General features: G+C 40.6%; 2 protein-coding genes across 5 annotated transcripts; one reads left to right on the top strand and one right to left on the bottom strand.

Annotated features, from left to right (window-relative positions):
• The first annotated feature begins 172 nt into the window (after window positions 1-172).
• Window positions 173-6,276, top strand: vash1 (vasohibin 1). Its single transcript, XM_026152895.1, has 7 exons — window positions 173-1,109; window positions 1,340-1,428; window positions 1,803-1,859; window positions 2,225-2,299; window positions 2,932-3,313; window positions 3,714-3,823; window positions 3,985-6,276. The coding sequence occupies exons 1-7, from the start codon at window positions 888-890 to the stop codon at window positions 4,055-4,057; spliced, it is 1,008 nt and encodes a 335-aa protein (XP_026008680.1). The 5' UTR covers window positions 173-887; the 3' UTR covers window positions 4,058-6,276.
• A 1,412-nt stretch (window positions 6,277-7,688) lies between these two features.
• On the bottom strand, window positions 7,689-18,284 carry angel1 (angel homolog 1 (Drosophila)). Of its 4 annotated transcripts, none has more exons than XM_026152073.1 (11): window positions 18,229-18,284; window positions 16,690-16,950; window positions 14,089-14,964; window positions 13,753-13,982; window positions 13,598-13,667; window positions 13,066-13,505; window positions 12,843-12,978; window positions 12,608-12,718; window positions 12,464-12,497; window positions 8,391-8,551; window positions 7,689-8,287 (listed from the first exon to the last, which is right to left on the bottom strand). In XM_026152073.1, exons 2-11 carry the CDS (start codon window positions 16,847-16,849, stop codon window positions 8,127-8,129), a joined length of 2,379 nt encoding a protein of 792 aa, XP_026007858.1. In that variant the 5' UTR covers window positions 16,850-16,950; window positions 18,229-18,284; the 3' UTR covers window positions 7,689-8,126. The 4 variants fall into 4 exon arrangements, with proteins under 4 accessions (XP_026007858.1, XP_026007856.1, XP_026007857.1 ...); XM_026152071.1 differs by lacking the exon at window positions 18,229-18,284 and adding an exon at window positions 17,635-17,658; XM_026152072.1 differs by lacking the exon at window positions 18,229-18,284 and adding an exon at window positions 17,136-17,248.
• Between the last annotated feature and the right edge of the window lie 18 nt (window positions 18,285-18,302).

Here is an 18,302-nt window from a genome sequence, read left to right as displayed (position 1 = left end):
TTTAACAGTAATGTGACATTTTATAATCAAGAAGTACATTTCCTTATTTTCTACTTGTAGTATACTGTTAAATTGGAAAATTGAAATATAAGCTAAAGCAGACCTCAGGTTGACAGCTTACGAGGAGCACCTAAATGCATCATCGTACCCCTGCTGAGATCATCCGCTAAGTAGGGAGCATGCGCAGGAGAAGAGATTTGGGGAGTGTCTGAGTAGCTCGTTGGATGTGAATAACCGCAGACGCTGAAGCCAAGAAGAGCATCTGTGTGAACAATGAACCGGCGGACTTGGACGGAAATCGTTTGGTGAAACGGACAAAGCGGACGTGTGAGCAGCGCCGGGGAGATGGAAATGCAGGAGAGCGGCGATTTGCTGGATGTCTGTGGCGTGAATGACCTCTAACGAAAGGGGGAATTAGGAATTTATACTTTGCTGTCTGCAAAGTCAATCCTCGCATCGAGAGTGTTAATGTTGGCTGGCCTGTGTTTGGTTGTTGATGAACATTAACAGTAAGGCCAAGCATTTTATACCTTAAGTAGCCTTATTGTCTCGATTTATTTATTTCAATTTCTGGTCATTGAATGCCTTTAGTCTACTATTGTTTATTTCAAAGTGTCTAATACTTATTGCAGTACGATTTTAATACACGTTATTAAACCACTGCCTCATATTTACGTGCTGTGACACAGGCGAATATTAATTATAGCAGATCAGCCTTTCTTTTATGAAATACTGATGCCATAATCCACTCGGTGTCATGAGTTGGCCATCTGTCGTGGACACCTACTTAAACCTGCAAGCAGATTAATCAAGGTGTAAGGATTTAAAGGCATCAGTCAGGACGTTTCTGTGCCAGAACTCTGCTGGGCTTCCTGGTAAAGGAGGGGATGCTCTTGGCCACAGTTGGCTCATTGGAGGAGAGAGACGAGGAGCAGGAGGATGAAGGCGACGAAGAGTTGAGGGATGGAGGGGTGCCTTTCTATGTGAACAGAAGTGGCTTCCCGGTGGATGAGGAGACTTGGGAGAGGATGTGGCGCCATGTGGCTCGAATCCATCCCAGCGGTGAAGCATTGGCGAAGGAGATAAGAGGTGCCACTGACCTGCCCAAGGTAAAGCCCGAAGGAAGGAGGAAGGAAATGCAGCTGCTCGCACAGCACTGAATATATAATGCGTGTTTTGTGCAAACTTCCCTGCACAGGAAATTTCTATTTTGCTACTTTTGCTATTAGTTATACAAAACAGAAGAGCACAGAGGTCAAACAATGCTACATTCACCAGCTGCAATGAATATTGGGATTGTGTTATGGTAATGCAGATGTTCGGATGCTCTGTCCCACAGATTCCAATACCAAGTGTGCCTACATACCAGCCTACCACCACTATCCCACAGCGCCTGGAAGCCATACAGAAGTACATCAGGGAATTGCAGTATCCTTTGAGCAAGCCGGTTAGAACTAAATCAGTGATAACAGGGTGCATTTAAAATGATTTTGAGACTATATAGATTGTTTATAGATTTTACACACCGATCATAGGAAATGTGGATGTTAAAGTGCAGAATCCCACTGACCCACTGTTTTTTTCACAGTTTAAAATATGGGCCAGACAGCTGAAATATAATGTAGGCCACCACAGATGCTATATTAGGTGAAAGCTTGATTTCCAGCCAGAGAAGGATTTCATCCATTATTAACCAACAGCCTATGACTCCCACAGAGCACTTTAAGGAGCTGCCTTTTCCTTTCTCTTAAAACATTTGTCATGTTGCCTTCTCGCAGTATGACCTTAACTGTGCTTTACAGGTACAATCACACAGGAACGCAGTTTTTTGAAATAAAGAAAAGCCGCCCTCTTACTGCGTAAGGAGTTCTTCAGTCACAGATATTTACAGCAGCAATCACAGGATGTCTGGGATGAGGGTCTTTGATTTCTTAATATTTACCCAGTGTTGCTGTGAGTGCATGCATATGGATCTCTCTGGTTTACTTCAGGGCTTTGTGTGTAGGAGTGTGTGTCAATCAGCACAGGGCTGGAAAACACTTTCCCTGACCTCACTTTATTAGATTTAGTAGCGCCAATATTATTTCCCTGGCTCAATGACAATGCTTTTGTTTTCATGAAATCAATAACAATGTGTTCCTGTAACTGGTAGTGCAGTAGGCTGCTGTCCCCTAACTCAGAATGACATTAAATGGTACTCTTGTTTTTCGTTTGTTTTGCGCAGGTTAATGGACATTGCTAAGGAGATGACGCGGGAGGCTCTGCCAATCAAATGTCTGGAGGCAGTGATCTTGGGAATGTATCTTTATGACCACAAAGGACGTGGTGCAGGTCTTAATTTATTGTTTTGTTGGCAGCACTTTACAATACAGCCTGAGACTAAGGGCGTAATTACCCTGTAATTAAATTAAATTTCAATTAATTTTATTTAAAATTACAATGTAATTATATTTCTACACAAATACTTAAGGGTAGGTAAACAAGAAATAATTATACTGTATGTAAATTTAAGTACTGCATAATTTCCTGGTAGTTTAGTGAAAAAACAAACAGTAATTTTAAAACATTAATGGATACATCAATACATATGCATAAAATTCAATGAAATTCCATTTAATTGCTATGGGATTGCACCTTTAGTCACGGCCGTATTATAAAGTGTTACTGTTTTGTTTTCTGCTTCACTCCAGTGGAGCCTGACAGAATGGATTCATAAATTTGTTTTTTGGCAGATCTACCGTATGTTTTCTCATCAAATTTTGGCTTCAGATATTATCTAGTATAGCGGAACAAAACAGATGGATTTTCTACATAATAAGAAGCAGCAGGCTTCACCATTATATGCCCGGTTTTAGATCAATTTGTACAGACGTTTTTTAGACTTAGGATTTGAAGGTCAGTTGTACGTTTCCTTGACTCAGCTTGATGCAGTTACCTCACCAACAACATGCCTGCCGTGGAGCGCTTCCCCCTCAGCTTTAAATCTCAGTTCTCAGGGAACCACTTCCACCACATTGTGCTGGGAGTCCACAGCGGGGGGCGCTTCGGAGCGCTGGGCATGAGCCGAAGAGAGGACCTCATGTTTAAGCCCCTGGAATTTCGAACACTACTGGACTTGGTCCAGGAGTTTGAAGGAGCATACAGGGGCTACTGGCACACCTTACGAAAAGTCAAGATTGGCCAGTACGTTTCCCACGATCCTCACAGCGTGGAGCAGATAGAGTGGAAACATTCGATACTTGATGTGGACAAGCTCACCAAGGAGGAGCTACGGAAGGAGCTGGAGAGACATACTCGAGACATGAGGCTAAAGGTAGAGTGGCGCAGGTGGACTGCCCTTTCTGCTTATCAAATTCCCTTTGACGTGCTCTCTCTTCATGCGTGGTGACACTGATTTGAACTGCTGTTTGAAGAGCAATCTCTCTCAAATGCTGTTCTCTCATCACCTCTGATGCTCATATAATGAAGGCAGCCTGGATGCTGAGCTCGGTGTATAATAAAACTAATGACTTGACGCTGCTCTGCAGTGCTTTACTCAAGGGTGGCTCTGTCCATCAGTAGCTGATCTTGTGCACTCAGTGCATTACACAATCACATTAAAGACAGAGACATACTTCAGCCACTGACACTCAGAGTAATGGTGAAAGCACTGGTAGCTCACTCATGATGTTTTCAAGTGAATGAAGCTCTTATGTTCTTTTGTGGTTTTGCAGATAGGAAAGCCTGCACCTCCATCTCCCACCAAAGATAGGAGGAACAGCATGGGTTCACCCCTCAGAGGACCAGGCAGCCCCATACGGAGGATCAGCCGTGTTGAGAGGCGGTATGATTAATCACATGCTCTGCATAGCTCTCAGTATTTGCGCTGGAGATGTCTTATGATCGAAGGCAAAAAGAAGGAGCTTCTAAATTAGTCACAGTTTGCTTCTTATATGAATAAACCTCGTTGTTGTTTCTAACATTTATTTATTTATTTATTTGCAGCCCCTCTGGAGACAAGAAGGTTTTGGAACAAAAATCCTCCACAGATATGAACGGATACCAGATTCGAGTCTGAGGAAGATTTTATTTTATTTTTTTAGATAATTAGCAGATTTCAAAGCGCCACACAGGGTGTTAGATTTTGCCATAGAATACGAGCGTAACAGAACACGTTCATTAGAAAATTTGATTATTTCCACACGTGCACATATTAACTGCCACCCACTCACAAGTCCTCATGCACAAATTCAATGACCGGGAAGCAGCTGCAAGCTGGAAACAAAAAACACAGGGAGAGGCAAAGAATGGGACATGTGTCTGAGAGCGTTTCTGCTTGGTGCTGGAGGACACACGTGCTCATACAGGTTAATGCTATGGCACAGCTAAAGCTGTGAAGTGACATCATCTTTCAAATGTGTTTTGGTTAAAAGAAATGCAGCATAAAAACAGTCAGTATGCTGCATAATGGTACAACAACATAAAAAATGCAATATCAATTTTTAAAAATCTGATTACAGCAGTGAAATATGGATGCTCTATAGGTGCAACCACAGCTCAGTGTAAAAAGAAAAACGCCTGCTCTGATGTTTTCACTTCTATTAAATTTCAATTTAATGATCCAATCAGGAACAAAGGGCAGAGCGTGTGAGTTGAGTGTTTTGCTGCAAAACAGTTATACCCACTGTGTAGCCTTACCTATTCAGGCTTAAAAAGTTAAGGAATGCTATTCATTTGGATAGGCTAAAGAAAATCTTACAATGCACTTTTTCCCTGCCAGTTTTACAATGTTTATATGTTACTTGACAAAAATGTTTTTACTTGAATTTGTTATGTGGACCCTTAATTTGGAGTCTCCATTAACTCCGCCGCCTCTGGACTTCCTGTAATATTAGCTGTCAGTGACAGTACAAGAATCTCCATGTGGGTATGACTGTGTTTACGGTGACCAATCACAGTAGGGCCGAGAGATTTCTAATCCTCGAATCAGGTCGTGAGAGAAGCAGAAGCAGAATTTATTTTTTTTAAGCAGAGTTGACTTGTGTATAAATTTCCCTCATGCTTGGGGCTGATCTGAGCTTTGTACACACAGGTACCCCTCTATGCCTTCCTACCCTTTTGTTTTGTTTCTTGCTCACAGATTCCAATGCTGCTCATTGAATTTGTGCCCACAGATTTAGATTTAGATCATGGAAGTGGTGGTTAATGTGTTACATGTCATATGACGTGAATCTGATATTTTCCAGGGGCCAGTGATTTAACCTAAGGTTTATTTTTTTGTACACACTGGCCCGTTCACAGGATTCAGTGTTGAATAGATTACCAGCAACTCCTCGCAAACAAACGCCTCATTCAGCTTCCCTGTGTTGTTACAGTATTTTTCTGTAGCAGTTACTGTGCATAGAAATTGGTGCTGGCAGTGCTCCCAACATAAAACAGAGCTGGGGCACAAGTGCAGTAATATGTAAACATTATAAATGACTGAAAAAGTTTTGGTAAAACAAAGCGAAGAAGCTAAAGCTGGACAAAAAGTACCGGCTCAGCTGCTGGACATATCACAGGTCCCTGTGCTGTCTACAGAAGCTCTCGAGGCTCGTCTGCAATCTGTCTAGTTGTACTGTAAGTGTGCAAATAAATGTCATGTAGTATATATCCACTTAGACTCTGCTGGGCAACCATTACTTGTGTAGTGACTAGTTTGCAAACCACTTCCCTCGTGCCTTGTGTGATAATTCAAAGAGGAGGATAAACACTTTTTTAAAAACATCTAACCCATTATTCTTATTGCCCGACTAAACACAAAGCAGCTCTGCCCGTCTGAATCACTATAACATAAACACACGTGTCATCAGTTATTCTAACTGATAAATATAACATCTTTCACATGAGTTAAAGCCGATGAGTAATGCAGCTGCATTTATTGTAAAGTAACAACGAGGCGAGTTTGTGTGAACTGTACTTTTATTTGTAGCAACTTTATCAAATGCTTCACTTGCCTTAAGTGGTAACCTAAGTAACTGACTTCCATTTAAACAAAAGTGTATAGCAGTTTGTTTACAGCACTTTTACCTGCATTTTGTATTTTTTTATTGGAAATGCCGTCATTTTATACCCTCGTTGTTGACGATCACCCGTAAATACTTAATTGTTTATCACCCTGTTTCAAATGTTGCTGCAGCCAACGTTTTTATCTCTACGGTAGGTGTTGTCCATTCTCATGTCTTATAACACGGTTGTTTTGTATCAAAAACTGTTGATTTGCAGAATCACAATAAAGAGTCACGTTGATTATGGCAACACATCTTTATGGGTTTTTTATTACCTCCAACAAGAAAGTTAAGGCAGTGGTTTAGTGTGTTTGTATATCTATTTTTTAGTGATAACTGCAAGTTGTGGACAGTTTTATGACACTAGATGGGTCTCTTGGACCCTGGTTAAGTCTTTGTTGAATTTGTCCAATTTTTTAAAGGAATTTCCGATGGTGCTTATCTGCTGTAGATACAGTTTTAGGCCTGACACGTCTTTGGTCTTCTACTTGTCCAAGTTCCTCAGACTGTTTAAGAACACACTGTATGCTATACTGAGATATCCCAAGTTTTTGTTGTTTTCCTTGATTTAACCGAAGAACTGGAAACAAATTTGCTTTTGTGACAGGCTTCTAGTAACAAAGTTTCTGAATATAGAATTTAAAATTGGTTCTTTGCTCAGCTTTCTATAATGTGTAAACACAAGACAGGTTCGTTGCTTGAATTACGTGCCTTTTTTATGCTTTGAATAAGTCATAGGTCAGTGTTATGTGGTTTAGGAAACGGGTCAGGTACAAGGACTGGACTGAAAATTTGTGAAAAGCAGCAAATGACCAAAGAAAAAACTTTGAATGCCTGGAGATTACGCAACACCTTGCTTAAAAAAAAGGTTAAAATGTCTGCTAATCCTTAACAAGATCATAAACTCTATACTTAACAAGGAGACACACTGTAATTTGGTGTCTTTGTGCCAGGCAGGGAATTTTTTGGTTTTCTATCTATCAGCAGTTCATAATGAGCACTGCAGATCCTTCCAGAACAGAGGCACATAACAAGAGCGCACTGAGCTCTCTAAACACCATCTCTGTCAGGACTACTATACAAAGCAAACACTTCTATAACAGGGGAAACACAAGCCTCAGCAAACTAAAGCACTGTCATACTGCGATGGCAGAGTTCAACATACTGGACTTTTAGATTTCAGAATACCTTCAAATTGGAAAAAATGCTGAAAAAGTAAGACCATGCCCAAACTGAATAATCTATTTATAGTTTTACTCCTAGTAGAAATAATAATCATGGTGTGCTCACACAGGACAAGCAGCTAGCAGGGCAAGGGAATGTCCTAACTTAGGGAGAAATAAAGTATGTTATCTTAAAATGACTCGTCTCAAACAGTGGGTTAATCGAGGGGCTGCACTAGTATATGATGAACTGAACTTTAACTGCAATTCACACAAAGTAAACAAAATCATACCAGCAGAGGTAAGGGGTTCATGGTTTTCCTTCATCATAACCCTATATATCTAAACAGCATACTGACAGGGGTGATGACACACTCTACAGCCTACATTTTACCCTTTCACACTAAGATTCATCATGCATTAATAAATCAACACCACACAAATATTAATTCATGTCATCCAGACATCACCAGACAGTAAACACAGGGAGATGCACACATTTAGGGAATATATTTATTCAGCATTATTAACAATCTAAAAAATATTCATAGTTTCAAGACTAAATTTAAAAGAAAAAAAAAAATCCCACCCCAAACAAAACAACATTCACCAACAGCAACATGAACAGGTCCATGTAGTTTCCACACCAGCAACAAAGCAATCAATGGCTGCATTTTTAAAAGAAACTGTTAAAGCATCATTAAAGAATTGTGACATTTCAGTATTTATCTAATGAAAAGCACAAAAAAAGTAGACTGAAAAATGGTGGCCATTATTTACATTGCTATTTGGGAAAAGAAATTAAGGTCTATTCAGTTGCAAAACTATGATTTTGTTGCCAGTAGTGAAGCAGAAAAAATGTATTTATAACAAAAACCTGTATAAATGAACAGTTGGAAAGAAAATATGTTCCAACATTCAATCACAGTTCTTCCCGTCAAGCATTACTGAGGTCCAGCTGAAATTTAGCGAGAAGACTGAGATGGTCTGAGGGGAATATGTGATTGGGAAGGCCATTCATTGACCACAAGACATCCTCAGACAGAAGAGAAAGAGACCCGATGAGTTTCAGGCCATCGTTCAGAAAGCTAGCACAAGCTAAGGAAAAGAAACAATAAACAACACAATATATTTAATGTCACAAATAATTAATTTAGAGCTTGAACATCTTAAATATTCTTCGTGTCAGACATCCTCATACCTTGTCGACCAGTAAGAACATGTTTTGGAGAATAGAAGATGTAGTCGACTGTGTGTCCGACCTCCGAATGCAGGGTTGTCACTTCTGGATTTCCAGAACCTGGGAGAATGTGCTTATAAACCGACTCTAGGTTTAACCGATGGTGGACTGTGTGTCTGAACCTGCAAAACCATAGAATTAATGATTAATAGATCTTATTTATACTTCCAGTGGACATATTTTGCTGTTACTTATCATCTTTCATCTGTCTATCCTGTTACAGTGGTGGATGCTCATTAGTTTTGGCCAAAGATGCAATTAGGTCAACATATGTACTGTTCTGTGCAAAAGTCTTGAGCCACCCCCTCCTTTCTGGATATCTTGCTTCAAATGACACTTTCGTGTTTTTAAAGTGTTCTTGAGCAGTAGTTCTCCAAGCTTTCTGAAGGTCTTTCAAAGTTATACTTGCACTCCCAACATGAAACCATCTGGTTAGATACCAAACAAGTACTTGGTAAAGATATACATTTGTCAGACCTACCGCTTATCACCCAGCCTCTTAAAAAACATAAATGCTTCCAAAGTATAACAATAGCGTCAACTCTGGTGGGATGCATATCAGATCACACACTCTGTAGTTAGACCATCCACTAATCTAAGTCACTAATCTTCAATAACCCAGACTTTGTATTCAATTATAGCTTGTTCAATTCAACTATTTGGAAAGAAAAAAAAAGAATTACTCATCTCACTCTTGGCATCACCTTTGCAAAATTGGATTTAGCGACACCGATACTTGCATACAGTGCTCTCAGAACACCCCGAGATGCAATCAGGCTCTGCACCTACATGAAGCCCTTTTGGACCCAGATTACTGCACAGCTGTCTTACTTGCTGGGCTGCCACATCCCACCATCTTTCACCTGATCACTGACAGATTCTGGTTAAAGACACTTCTCACATTGAGGTTCCTTGCACATTATAAATTCTACACTCGCTCCTATATCCCCCGTGTTTCAATTATTGTATCGTCCGTGTTTTTAAGTCATCTATGTCCTTGTCCTGGATCTGTCTCTTCTAAGTTGCTGTCTCGTTTTGTTCAGAATAAAGTAATAACAAAAAAAAAAAAAAAAAAAAAAGTTCTTACTTGGATATTGGCTGCTTTTTACTCATTTTAGTCCAGTCCTTGAAACAGACCATTTTCAGATAAATATCTTTTGGTCTTTATTAAGCCACTTCACACTGACCCATGGATCCCTGAAGCATAAAAACTCAAGGGATGTTTCTTTAGGCACCTTGTTGCTAGCAGTCTGTCACATAAAACATAATTAGGTGTACTTTCTTTAGCTGAATCTACAAAAAGTGCCAGTGATAACAAGTCTGACAGGCATAGTACTGTATTTTTGCAAAATTTCAAAAAGCTATTAGCCTAAAACTTGGCCGAGTGTGCAGTGTGTCGTTAAAAAGAAAATAGGATAACGGCACAAGTGCAGAAAAAAAGATGCAATAACAAGTCAAAAAGAAACTATCAACAGAAAATGGACAGTATTTGAAAATTATTTTGGTAAGAAATAGGAAAAAAAATTCTAGATGGCCCTTCAGCCGATCCTTATTGCTAAAGCCTCATCAGAAACAATTACTGGAAGGGTAGCTACCATACCAAAAGGATGAAGAATGACAAATTACACAAGAACTGGACTGAAAGTCAGTGGTAGCAGGTCTTGTGGGATGAGAATCCATCCATCCATTCTCTTCCACTTATCTTTGTCTATCCCAGCTGTCGTAATGTATACCCAGTCTGTCACAGGGATAACAGATAGAGACAGACAACCATTCGCACTCACTATGGGCAATTAACTATAGAGTTACCAATTAACCTAACTTAGCTAACTACCGTATTTCCCGGACTACAGAGCGCACCTGAATATTAGCCGCACAAGCTAAAATCAGGGGAAAATCCTGTTTTGTACATACATTAGCCGCACCTGACCAAAAGCCGCAGGTGTTTCAATGTTGACTTATCATATGTAAGAGAATATGCACAAAGCGAATTGTCAGGAAAGAGATGGCTGTTTGGAGACATCACTTTTATTAATATTTTGAAAAACAAGTTATGGGTACATATTTGCATAACTTTTTAGGTATATGTACAAGTAGCGGTAATTACAAGTACAAAACATGTACTGTGCTTCATAAATGAGTAACAAATGTAGTACATAACAGTAACCTACAGCACACCAGAAAAATAGATTCGGACTACCTTTTAGGCTCAGGTGCAGTGACACGGCTTTAACAAGAAGAAAAGTCAGTCATTCACCACCATCTTTCTCTTCTTCCTGCGCTCTAAAACCACCAAAGTCCTCTCCTCCAGTGTCGGATACAAACAGGCTCAGGATGGCTTCGTCATCCACTCTTCTTCTCTCCTTCGTTGTCACTTTCAAAACCAAAGAAATCCTCGTTGTCAGTGTCAGAGTCGAACACCCTCAGAAGGGCCGTGGCGGTGTCCTCCTCTCCATCATGCAGCATTCCAGCCCTTCGAAATCTGTTGGTGATCGTGGATGTTTTCACACTTTTCCACGCTGTCAGAATCCAATGGTGGAGTTGGGCATAACTTGCTTTTCGCAAGTTTATCGCCGCTCGTCATCCACGCCTCCAGCTGAACGCGTAGCGCTACTTTGAAGTTCGTTTTTCGCGCTACCTCGTACTGCACTACGTTGCCTGACGGATGGACATGTGACCAACATACCACTCTTGAACCCCGATCCTTCCGCCAGGCAACGTAGTGCCGTACAACAGCGGAACAAACAAAACAAATCCGCTCATGGACAATCCATAGAAAAGCTGCACCTGACTAAAAGCCGCAGGGTTCAAAGCTTGTGCAAAAAGTAGCGGCTTATAGCCCGACAATTACGGTACATGTCTTTGAACTGTGGGAGGAAGCTGGAGTACACACAGAAAGACCCCGGCCTGATGGTGAAATTGAACTCAGGACCTTCTTGCTGTGAGGCAACAGTCCTAACCACCATGACGCTGTGGGATGAGAATCCAAATTTGAAATTTCTCACCCCAACCATTATTAATATGCACAGAGGAGGGAGAAGAGAGGTACAAACGGCCTCTAAAGCAGTCTGTAAAATACAGGAAGGCTCTGTCGTGGGATTTCAGCCAGTGGTGTTGGGGGATCTTGTCAAAACAATGGAATTATGCATGTATAAAAATACTGTGAAGTTTTCACCCACTGTGCCTCACTTATCTGAAGGCAACTGATTGACAAAAGCTAGAATTTTCCGCAAGACAGCCCCAAACATAGTACCAATGCAGTATAAGCATACCTGGATATGAAGAAAAACACTGAAGCACTGTGGGATCATCTTGACAGAGAATGAGATAAAAGGCAACATCCAAAGAAGAGCTTTGAATGTCCTTCAAAACACCTGAAGATCCATTTATAAAGACCACTTAAATAAATTACAATAAAGTTGCCTAATAGAGTGCTGAAGAATACCAACTATTGACTTTAAAAGCTCATTAGAATTGAACAAACTTTGTATCTTTGTATGCATTTCAATAAATCTCTGCATTTCCCAAGTTCCTGGTGAAATATAAAGAAATGTAAAGAGGCTTACACAGTACTGAAATGTGATCCGTGTGACCCAAAAGCTTAGGCTCAGTGTGGACATCCTTAATATTGTCATCCCAGGTAAACGACTAGATACCAGGTAAACAGCAGCACCATACATCTGCTACGTAATGTTTTGTTTACAAAGGGCAGCAAACAGAACAAAGGGCTTAAAGGTAAGGTGGCCTCAAAGTGACAGGAGCTAAAACTACTTTTTTCAGACAGCGGATGATGCAGAGCTCTCCACCGAGGTTCACTTCAACATAAATAAGGGCTTTTTAAACCATGTAAAGCTACCATAGGAGAGTCTAAAACTAAAAACATGGAGCTAAAAATCAGCGTAAGCTTGATAATATTGTACATCATACATTAGCTCCATGTGTGATATGTAACTTTCTAAATGGTAGAAAGAATTCAGTTACAGTAACTTTAATACTATGTTGTTTATTGTCTGTTGCTTCTGTGGTAAACTGACCTTTTATCATCAAGATGATTTGCCCTTGAAGCATCTGTGCACAATAAGAAAAAAATGAACAGAGAATCAACATATCATGGTAAGGAAATCAGGAGCTTTAAATGAAAATGCGAGTGCAGTTTCTGTATTGTATTTTTGTACTACCTGGTGTGATGTCAGTCACCCCTGGAATCTCTTCCAGGCCCTGAGGACGGACACAAGCAGCTGGACAGTAGCGCAGCTGCAGCATGAAGTCGTGGCTGTACTGACATTTCCCTACGCAAGAAGAAGAAATCATCAAGCATCAATAGAAATTATGGAGAAAAGATACCACTGAAGAATGAGACATGCGCTATGGATCAATATTACTATAGTAACAGTGCACTTGACTTAACCTTACCTGATTTCTGTCTCTCAAATATCTCATTGGCAGTAGTGTACTGGCAGCTGCCAGTGATTCCCAGAGAGCTGGGCCAAAGTGGCGCCAACAGTCTGTGGCAATTGGCCTTATATGACAGATCTTCTTGACCTGATACCTGTCAGTGAATACAGAAACTCTTACTGAGGCATGAATAAATAAAAATCGAGACAAGGTGTTACTTAATTAGTTTATATTTTCTTACCATCCATGCTGGCAGGTTTTGGTAGTGGAGTTGGCTGGTAGTGATCAGCTGGTACAGAGGCATGTGTGGGACAGAGTTAAAGTCTCCACACATTATTACGTTACAGTGTTCACCTTTAGCCTTACAGGACTTGATCACGCTGTCAATTTCAGCCAGCAATATTGCTAACTGAGCCAACTTCACGTCCCCCCTCCTGGGGTTGAAAAGCAGGTGGGTGTTGGCTACACAGAGTGGCGAGCCCACCTCCTTCACTTGTGAACCCCGGTTGACCAGTGGCCGAAGAAGCAAAACAATGCCCACATTGTGCCGGTCTAACAGCTCCGTCTCAGGCTTGAAGAACTCTAGGTGAGTGGCAGCCACTTGAGAGAAGCTGCTACGAAAGCAAGTAGCACATCCATCTGTCTTGGTTCCCGTACGCCTCTTGTACACACAAGTGTAGCCTGGATCAACAACATGAACAGAATATGTGTAACATCTTTGTCAAAACATCCCCCAACATGACTCTTCCACTGTTTTGTCTCAGCTGACCTACCCATCTGAGACAGGGCAGGATGCAGCTGTTCATGGTAGTGGTTCTCCTGAACCTCTTGAAGACACAAAATCTACACAGAGTATTAGCGGACACCTAACATTAGATATAAAATTTTGCAAGTTAAATTTCAGAAACATGAATTTGACATGACTCACGTCTGGTAGCCATTGTTCTATTTCCTTTAAAAGCAGGTTACATCGGTAATGCCAATCCAGCACCTCCAGGGGGCAGTGTGTGTACAGTTGCTGGTTGGCTTCTAGTAAGTCCTGAGCAAGGATGTTGTAGGACATTACAGTGAAGTCCATAGTGGCATTTGTGAAGGGTATGAGGGCAGGCTCTGCTGAAGCAGCACTCTCATCCATCTCTACCCAGACTCTCCACATCACTGGAAGAAGGACAGATATACATGGAGCGGGTTACTGAACTGTAAATTAGTTTTTAAAAAAAGTAAAAATATTAAATTAAAAACAAAATATAGCCTTCATCCTCACCTTCCAAGGGAAGTGCTGGCTCTACAGGAGGGTAATAGCTCATAGAAGGAAAAGTTATAAGTGGGCACTGCACCTCTTCTGTGAGACCAGGTCCTGCAGGGAAGTGCCAGCTGGTTTGTGCATGGTGCTGCTCACTGAGCTTAAAGTGGGCCTGAGGATGAGAGAGAAGGGAGGGAAACACCGTCTCGGAAATGCTGACTCCATCATGTGGCTCATCTGCAGATGGGACTATGTATTCATCCCAGCACTCTTCAAAAGTAGTCTCTAACTTTTCCATGTATGGTATTTGAATTTGGTCTTCTGCTGAGCTGGTCATTTCCGGTGTGCTCTTCTTAGCTGGAGATCCAGACTCTCCCATGGCTTGTTTCTGTACTTGAGATGCAGTATCTTTTATGCTGTCCTCTGTCTGCAGACACTTTAACTGTTCCTCGAGTGCTTGCTCTGGCATCGTCTCCTTTGCTGGTGAGATTCCCCCATCCTCTGCATCCATATGCAGCACCTTAAGGTGGGTAATTATTTCTCTATCCTCCTGTTTTGAATCTTGAAGGTTCTCCTGATTTGCTCCATGTCTCTTCCCCGCTTCTTCCTCTTTTACTTCAGATGGTACTTCTGAAGTAATGTTTGAGTTTCCGTCACTCATTGTATCTTTATCCGGGACAGCCGTTGGAGGTTCTTTGTCCATGTTGCTCCTTGTAGTTTTTTCCACTTCCGGGCTTGGATCTTTTACCCTTTCTTTCGTTTCTCCCTTCGAACCACCGGTTGGGCGGAGCCGCTGCTCCAGCTGCTCTGTCTGCAAATCGGTGAACCTCCGGGTTTTGGCATCCCACGCAGCTTTGTCATTAACCACGGCAGGAGGGAGGCCCTTTTTTGAGGCCCCTGTAAGCCAAGAATACAGTAAGAAAGCAGGTATGCTAAAAGTTACTAAACCTTATACTTTAAGAGGTCAACGACAACCCATGAAAACACAGACGTGCTTACGGAACATAAACAACACCATAAAAGTCATGTGATAGCGTCTTTGCGTCACAAGGGGGCGTCAAGACCTCAAGAACAGGTGCAAGTTAACTCATGTAGCACTTCATAAAGTTAGCTATACTGCAACAGCTAAATATGTTCTTCGTTACCGTTTTCACAAAGAGGAAACTTTTGGCAAATTGGGGACACCACAACGTGTGTCACACTGAGCTTATAACGGGAAACATTACCAAAAACCTCATGCCGGTGAAGCAGACAGCAAAAAAAGTGCTAACTAAACTTTAGCACTATTAGCTCCAGGCAGCGTGTCTGGGGAAATACATACGTAGTTTTTTTTTTTCAGTCCGTATTTGCTCAGCCGACAATCACAAGTTCAGACACGTTTGCAAATCCACTGTTAGATTTACCTGAGGGTCGAACGGTCAGGTACCGTGATAAATAGTAGAGCACATAAAACATCAGACTGCCAATCATGTTGCGGTACAAAAATCAACGCATGCGCACTCCGAATTTGGTGATAGCTGTGGGAGGGTAGGGGCCTGAAGGCAAAAGTCACGTTTTTTGTTTTGTTTTTCCAGTGTGTTACTTTCAGTTGTTACTTTGCTTTGATTTGATAATCTGGTCCGGACAAAAACGGGAAAATATTTATATATTTTTAAAATGCTTTACAAACATTTCATTGCAATGAGTGGAGCAAACAGACATTTTCGAAAGGCATTGATTCAAACACACACCTGACATGTCTACTTGATCTGAAACCTGCCTTTATCTCATTAAGTCTCGATATAAAGTCAAACTTGACTAATAAATGTAAACACTATTTTAATTTTAAAAGTATTTTTGCTTTCTCGGCCTGATTTCCAGTTGGCCAAGTCCTGTGTTGAAGCCCCTAAATCTGGGACATAGTAAATGAATTAATTCATTTTCTCTTTCTCTGGTGAATACTTGAGCGGGCATATTGTGAATTTTATCTTTTAATTACATTAAATTCAGAAGCTGTACATATTTTTAACTTCTTTATCCCAATTATGTAAGCCATCAATGTGTTTGTTACCACAAAATCTAAATTTTATGATGAGGAAAGACCAGTGATGGGAATAACGGCGTTACAAGAAACGGCGTTACTTTTTTCAGTAATGAGTAATCTAATTACTATTCCTATTGTTACAACGCCGTTACAGTTACTATTTTTCAACAAACAGACGGTTGAAGCTGTGTTCAGGTTACCGCATCTTATATCAGTTGCACGGAAGTAGCTGATTTCTCAAATAATTGACTGTGGAGTTCTAACAAAAAAAGAAACAAAACCAAAGATAAATTTTCAGAAATCTGCATGAAAACTGCTCCACAGAAATATTAACAAACCTCTTCATCTTGGCTGTCTATGATTATAAGATCTCCTCCCTGCAGCTGACAGAAATCTCTGGATTCCTTCCATGTTTTGAATTCATTTGACTTCAAGGGGAAGTAGTAACATACAGAGTTCATTAAAATCCATCCTGCAGGACAGTGTTTGCAGCCATCGCCTGTTTCCAAAAAATAATACCACCTTTATAGAAAATTATGAAACAAATCATTATGCTTTTACAATTTTATCATATACAGAAACAATGAAACCGGTCTTACTAAGCATTGATAAGCGTGTTCTCATGGCTTCAATTTCCTTTGTAACTTTTTCCATCTGACTTTTATAGTCATTGCTTCGTTTTGTCTGGTGTTCAAGCTCCCAGTTGGTTTGTGTCTGATGGCTCATCTCACTGTCCACCTGCTTGCTGGCATCCTTCATGGTTTCCACTGCAGTCTTGTAAGTATCCTGGAGGTTGATGAGCTCTTTGCTGATGCGTTCGGTATCATCGAGCGTGAGGTGAGTGTCTGTGAGTTTGTTATCTGCAAGTGTTGAAGACTGTTACTTTTCTTATTCTTAAGTAACAATATTATAAATCAGGTGGTTTGACAACATTGTACATCATCAGTTTTATTTAGAAATGTTATTGTAGATTTCCAAAATTTGTACAAATCATTGTAGCATCAGTACAATGAATCAATAAGCAGGCTGATAGCAAATTACTCACCTCAGTACATTTAGTCACAGACAGACACATTTTCCCTGTAACTGTGCCTTCGCTCTAACTTTTGTTGAAAATGTGATTTATTTGATGATTTTGCCTAATAGTAAACAGAAATATTTGTCTTTTTCAACATCCTTAGAAATGTTGTTCAACAACTATCACCAAATGGAGCACTCTAAACTAGTGATGTTCGATTCGTGAACGAATCGTTCAATACTCGAGAATCACTTTACTGACTCGTGAATCATGATTCACAAGCCCAACTGACTCACTGACTCATCCCTGTTTCTGTTAGCAAACTAATTTGCTTAGTAGAAATATATCTAGCTTATAATTAAAATTGCGGGGGGGAAGAAAACAACAGCCAGTTTCTTAACAAAAGCATTTCTGCTCTGAACTGGAAGAAAAAACCCTGAGTAGAAGCTCACATCAAGAAAATAGCTCCTCGGTTCACAGTAGCATCGCTCTGCTAACATGCTAACAACACATTTGAGCTACTCACCCCCTCCCTTCCTGTGCTGAATCGTAAGCTTAAGCAAATCACTCAGGACTCGCTCACCCCCTCCCTCCTGTGCTGAATCATAGAGCGAGCGAACGAATCACTCACTCACTCACTCCCTCCCTCCTGGCTCACAGCTTCTTCTTCTTCTTGGTTGGCAACCAATGTTAAGGCGCATTACCGCCCCCTGGCTCACAGCTCAGTGGACATTTAGATGAGAAAATATATATTTAACACATTTAAGGAAAATACTAATAAAATAAAAATAAACAAAATAAATGTTTATTAAGCAATTTTGATAGGAAATTGCTTAATTTTAGAAATGTTTTTGCTCTTTTATGCTCCATAAAATAGTTGGGTTGTTTTTTAGAATCATTCATCTTAGCAGTGGGATTTACATGAAAAGAGAGACAAATTAAGTTTGAGTGAAAATGTAAATTTTTTGCACTCTCTGGTCAACTGACTCAGTGAATCAAATGACTCAAAAAAACCGATTCACTTTGGTGAGCGACTCATTAAAATCCGATTCAGTAAAAAGAATCAAATTTACCATCACTACTCTACACCCTGCACTGGAAAAAATATCCCTTACTTCACCTGTGATCACACACTTTGGTTTTCCAGTGCAAAGGCAGCTGGCAGAGGAATGGCCAAGGAAAGGAAAGACCTCA

The sequence above is a fragment of the Astatotilapia calliptera genome, chromosome 19 (genome assembly GCF_900246225.1).
Source record: "Astatotilapia calliptera chromosome 19, fAstCal1.2, whole genome shotgun sequence".
Taxonomy (NCBI): Eukaryota; Metazoa; Chordata; class Actinopteri; order Cichliformes; family Cichlidae; genus Astatotilapia; species Astatotilapia calliptera.
The sequence above is the reverse complement of the archived record's forward strand: the minus strand, read 5'-3'. Positions and strand labels throughout refer to the sequence as shown.

Bases quoted from the DNA above. Each gene is read 5' to 3' on its own strand.
- angel1 (XM_026152073.1), bottom strand. From the start codon at position 16,849: ATGAAGGATGCCAGCAAGCAGGTGGACAGTGAGATGAGCCATCAGACA. The intron at 14,965-16,689 runs GTAAGACCGGTT...CTTGGCTTACAG, and splicing joins AACACGCTTATCAATGCTTA to GGGCCTCAAAAAAGGGCCTC. The intron at 12,498-12,607 runs GTAGTACAAAAA...TATTGTGCACAG, and splicing joins GGTGACTGACATCACACCAG to ATGCTTCAAGGGCAAATCAT.
- vash1 (XM_026152895.1), top strand. From the start codon at position 888: ATGCTCTTGGCCACAGTTGGCTCATTGGAGGAGAGAGACGAGGAGCAG. The intron at 1,110-1,339 runs GTAAAGCCCGAA...TCTGTCCCACAG, and splicing joins GTGCCACTGACCTGCCCAAG to ATTCCAATACCAAGTGTGCC. The intron at 3,824-3,984 runs GTATGATTAATC...ATTTATTTGCAG, and splicing joins ATCAGCCGTGTTGAGAGGCG to CCCCTCTGGAGACAAGAAGG.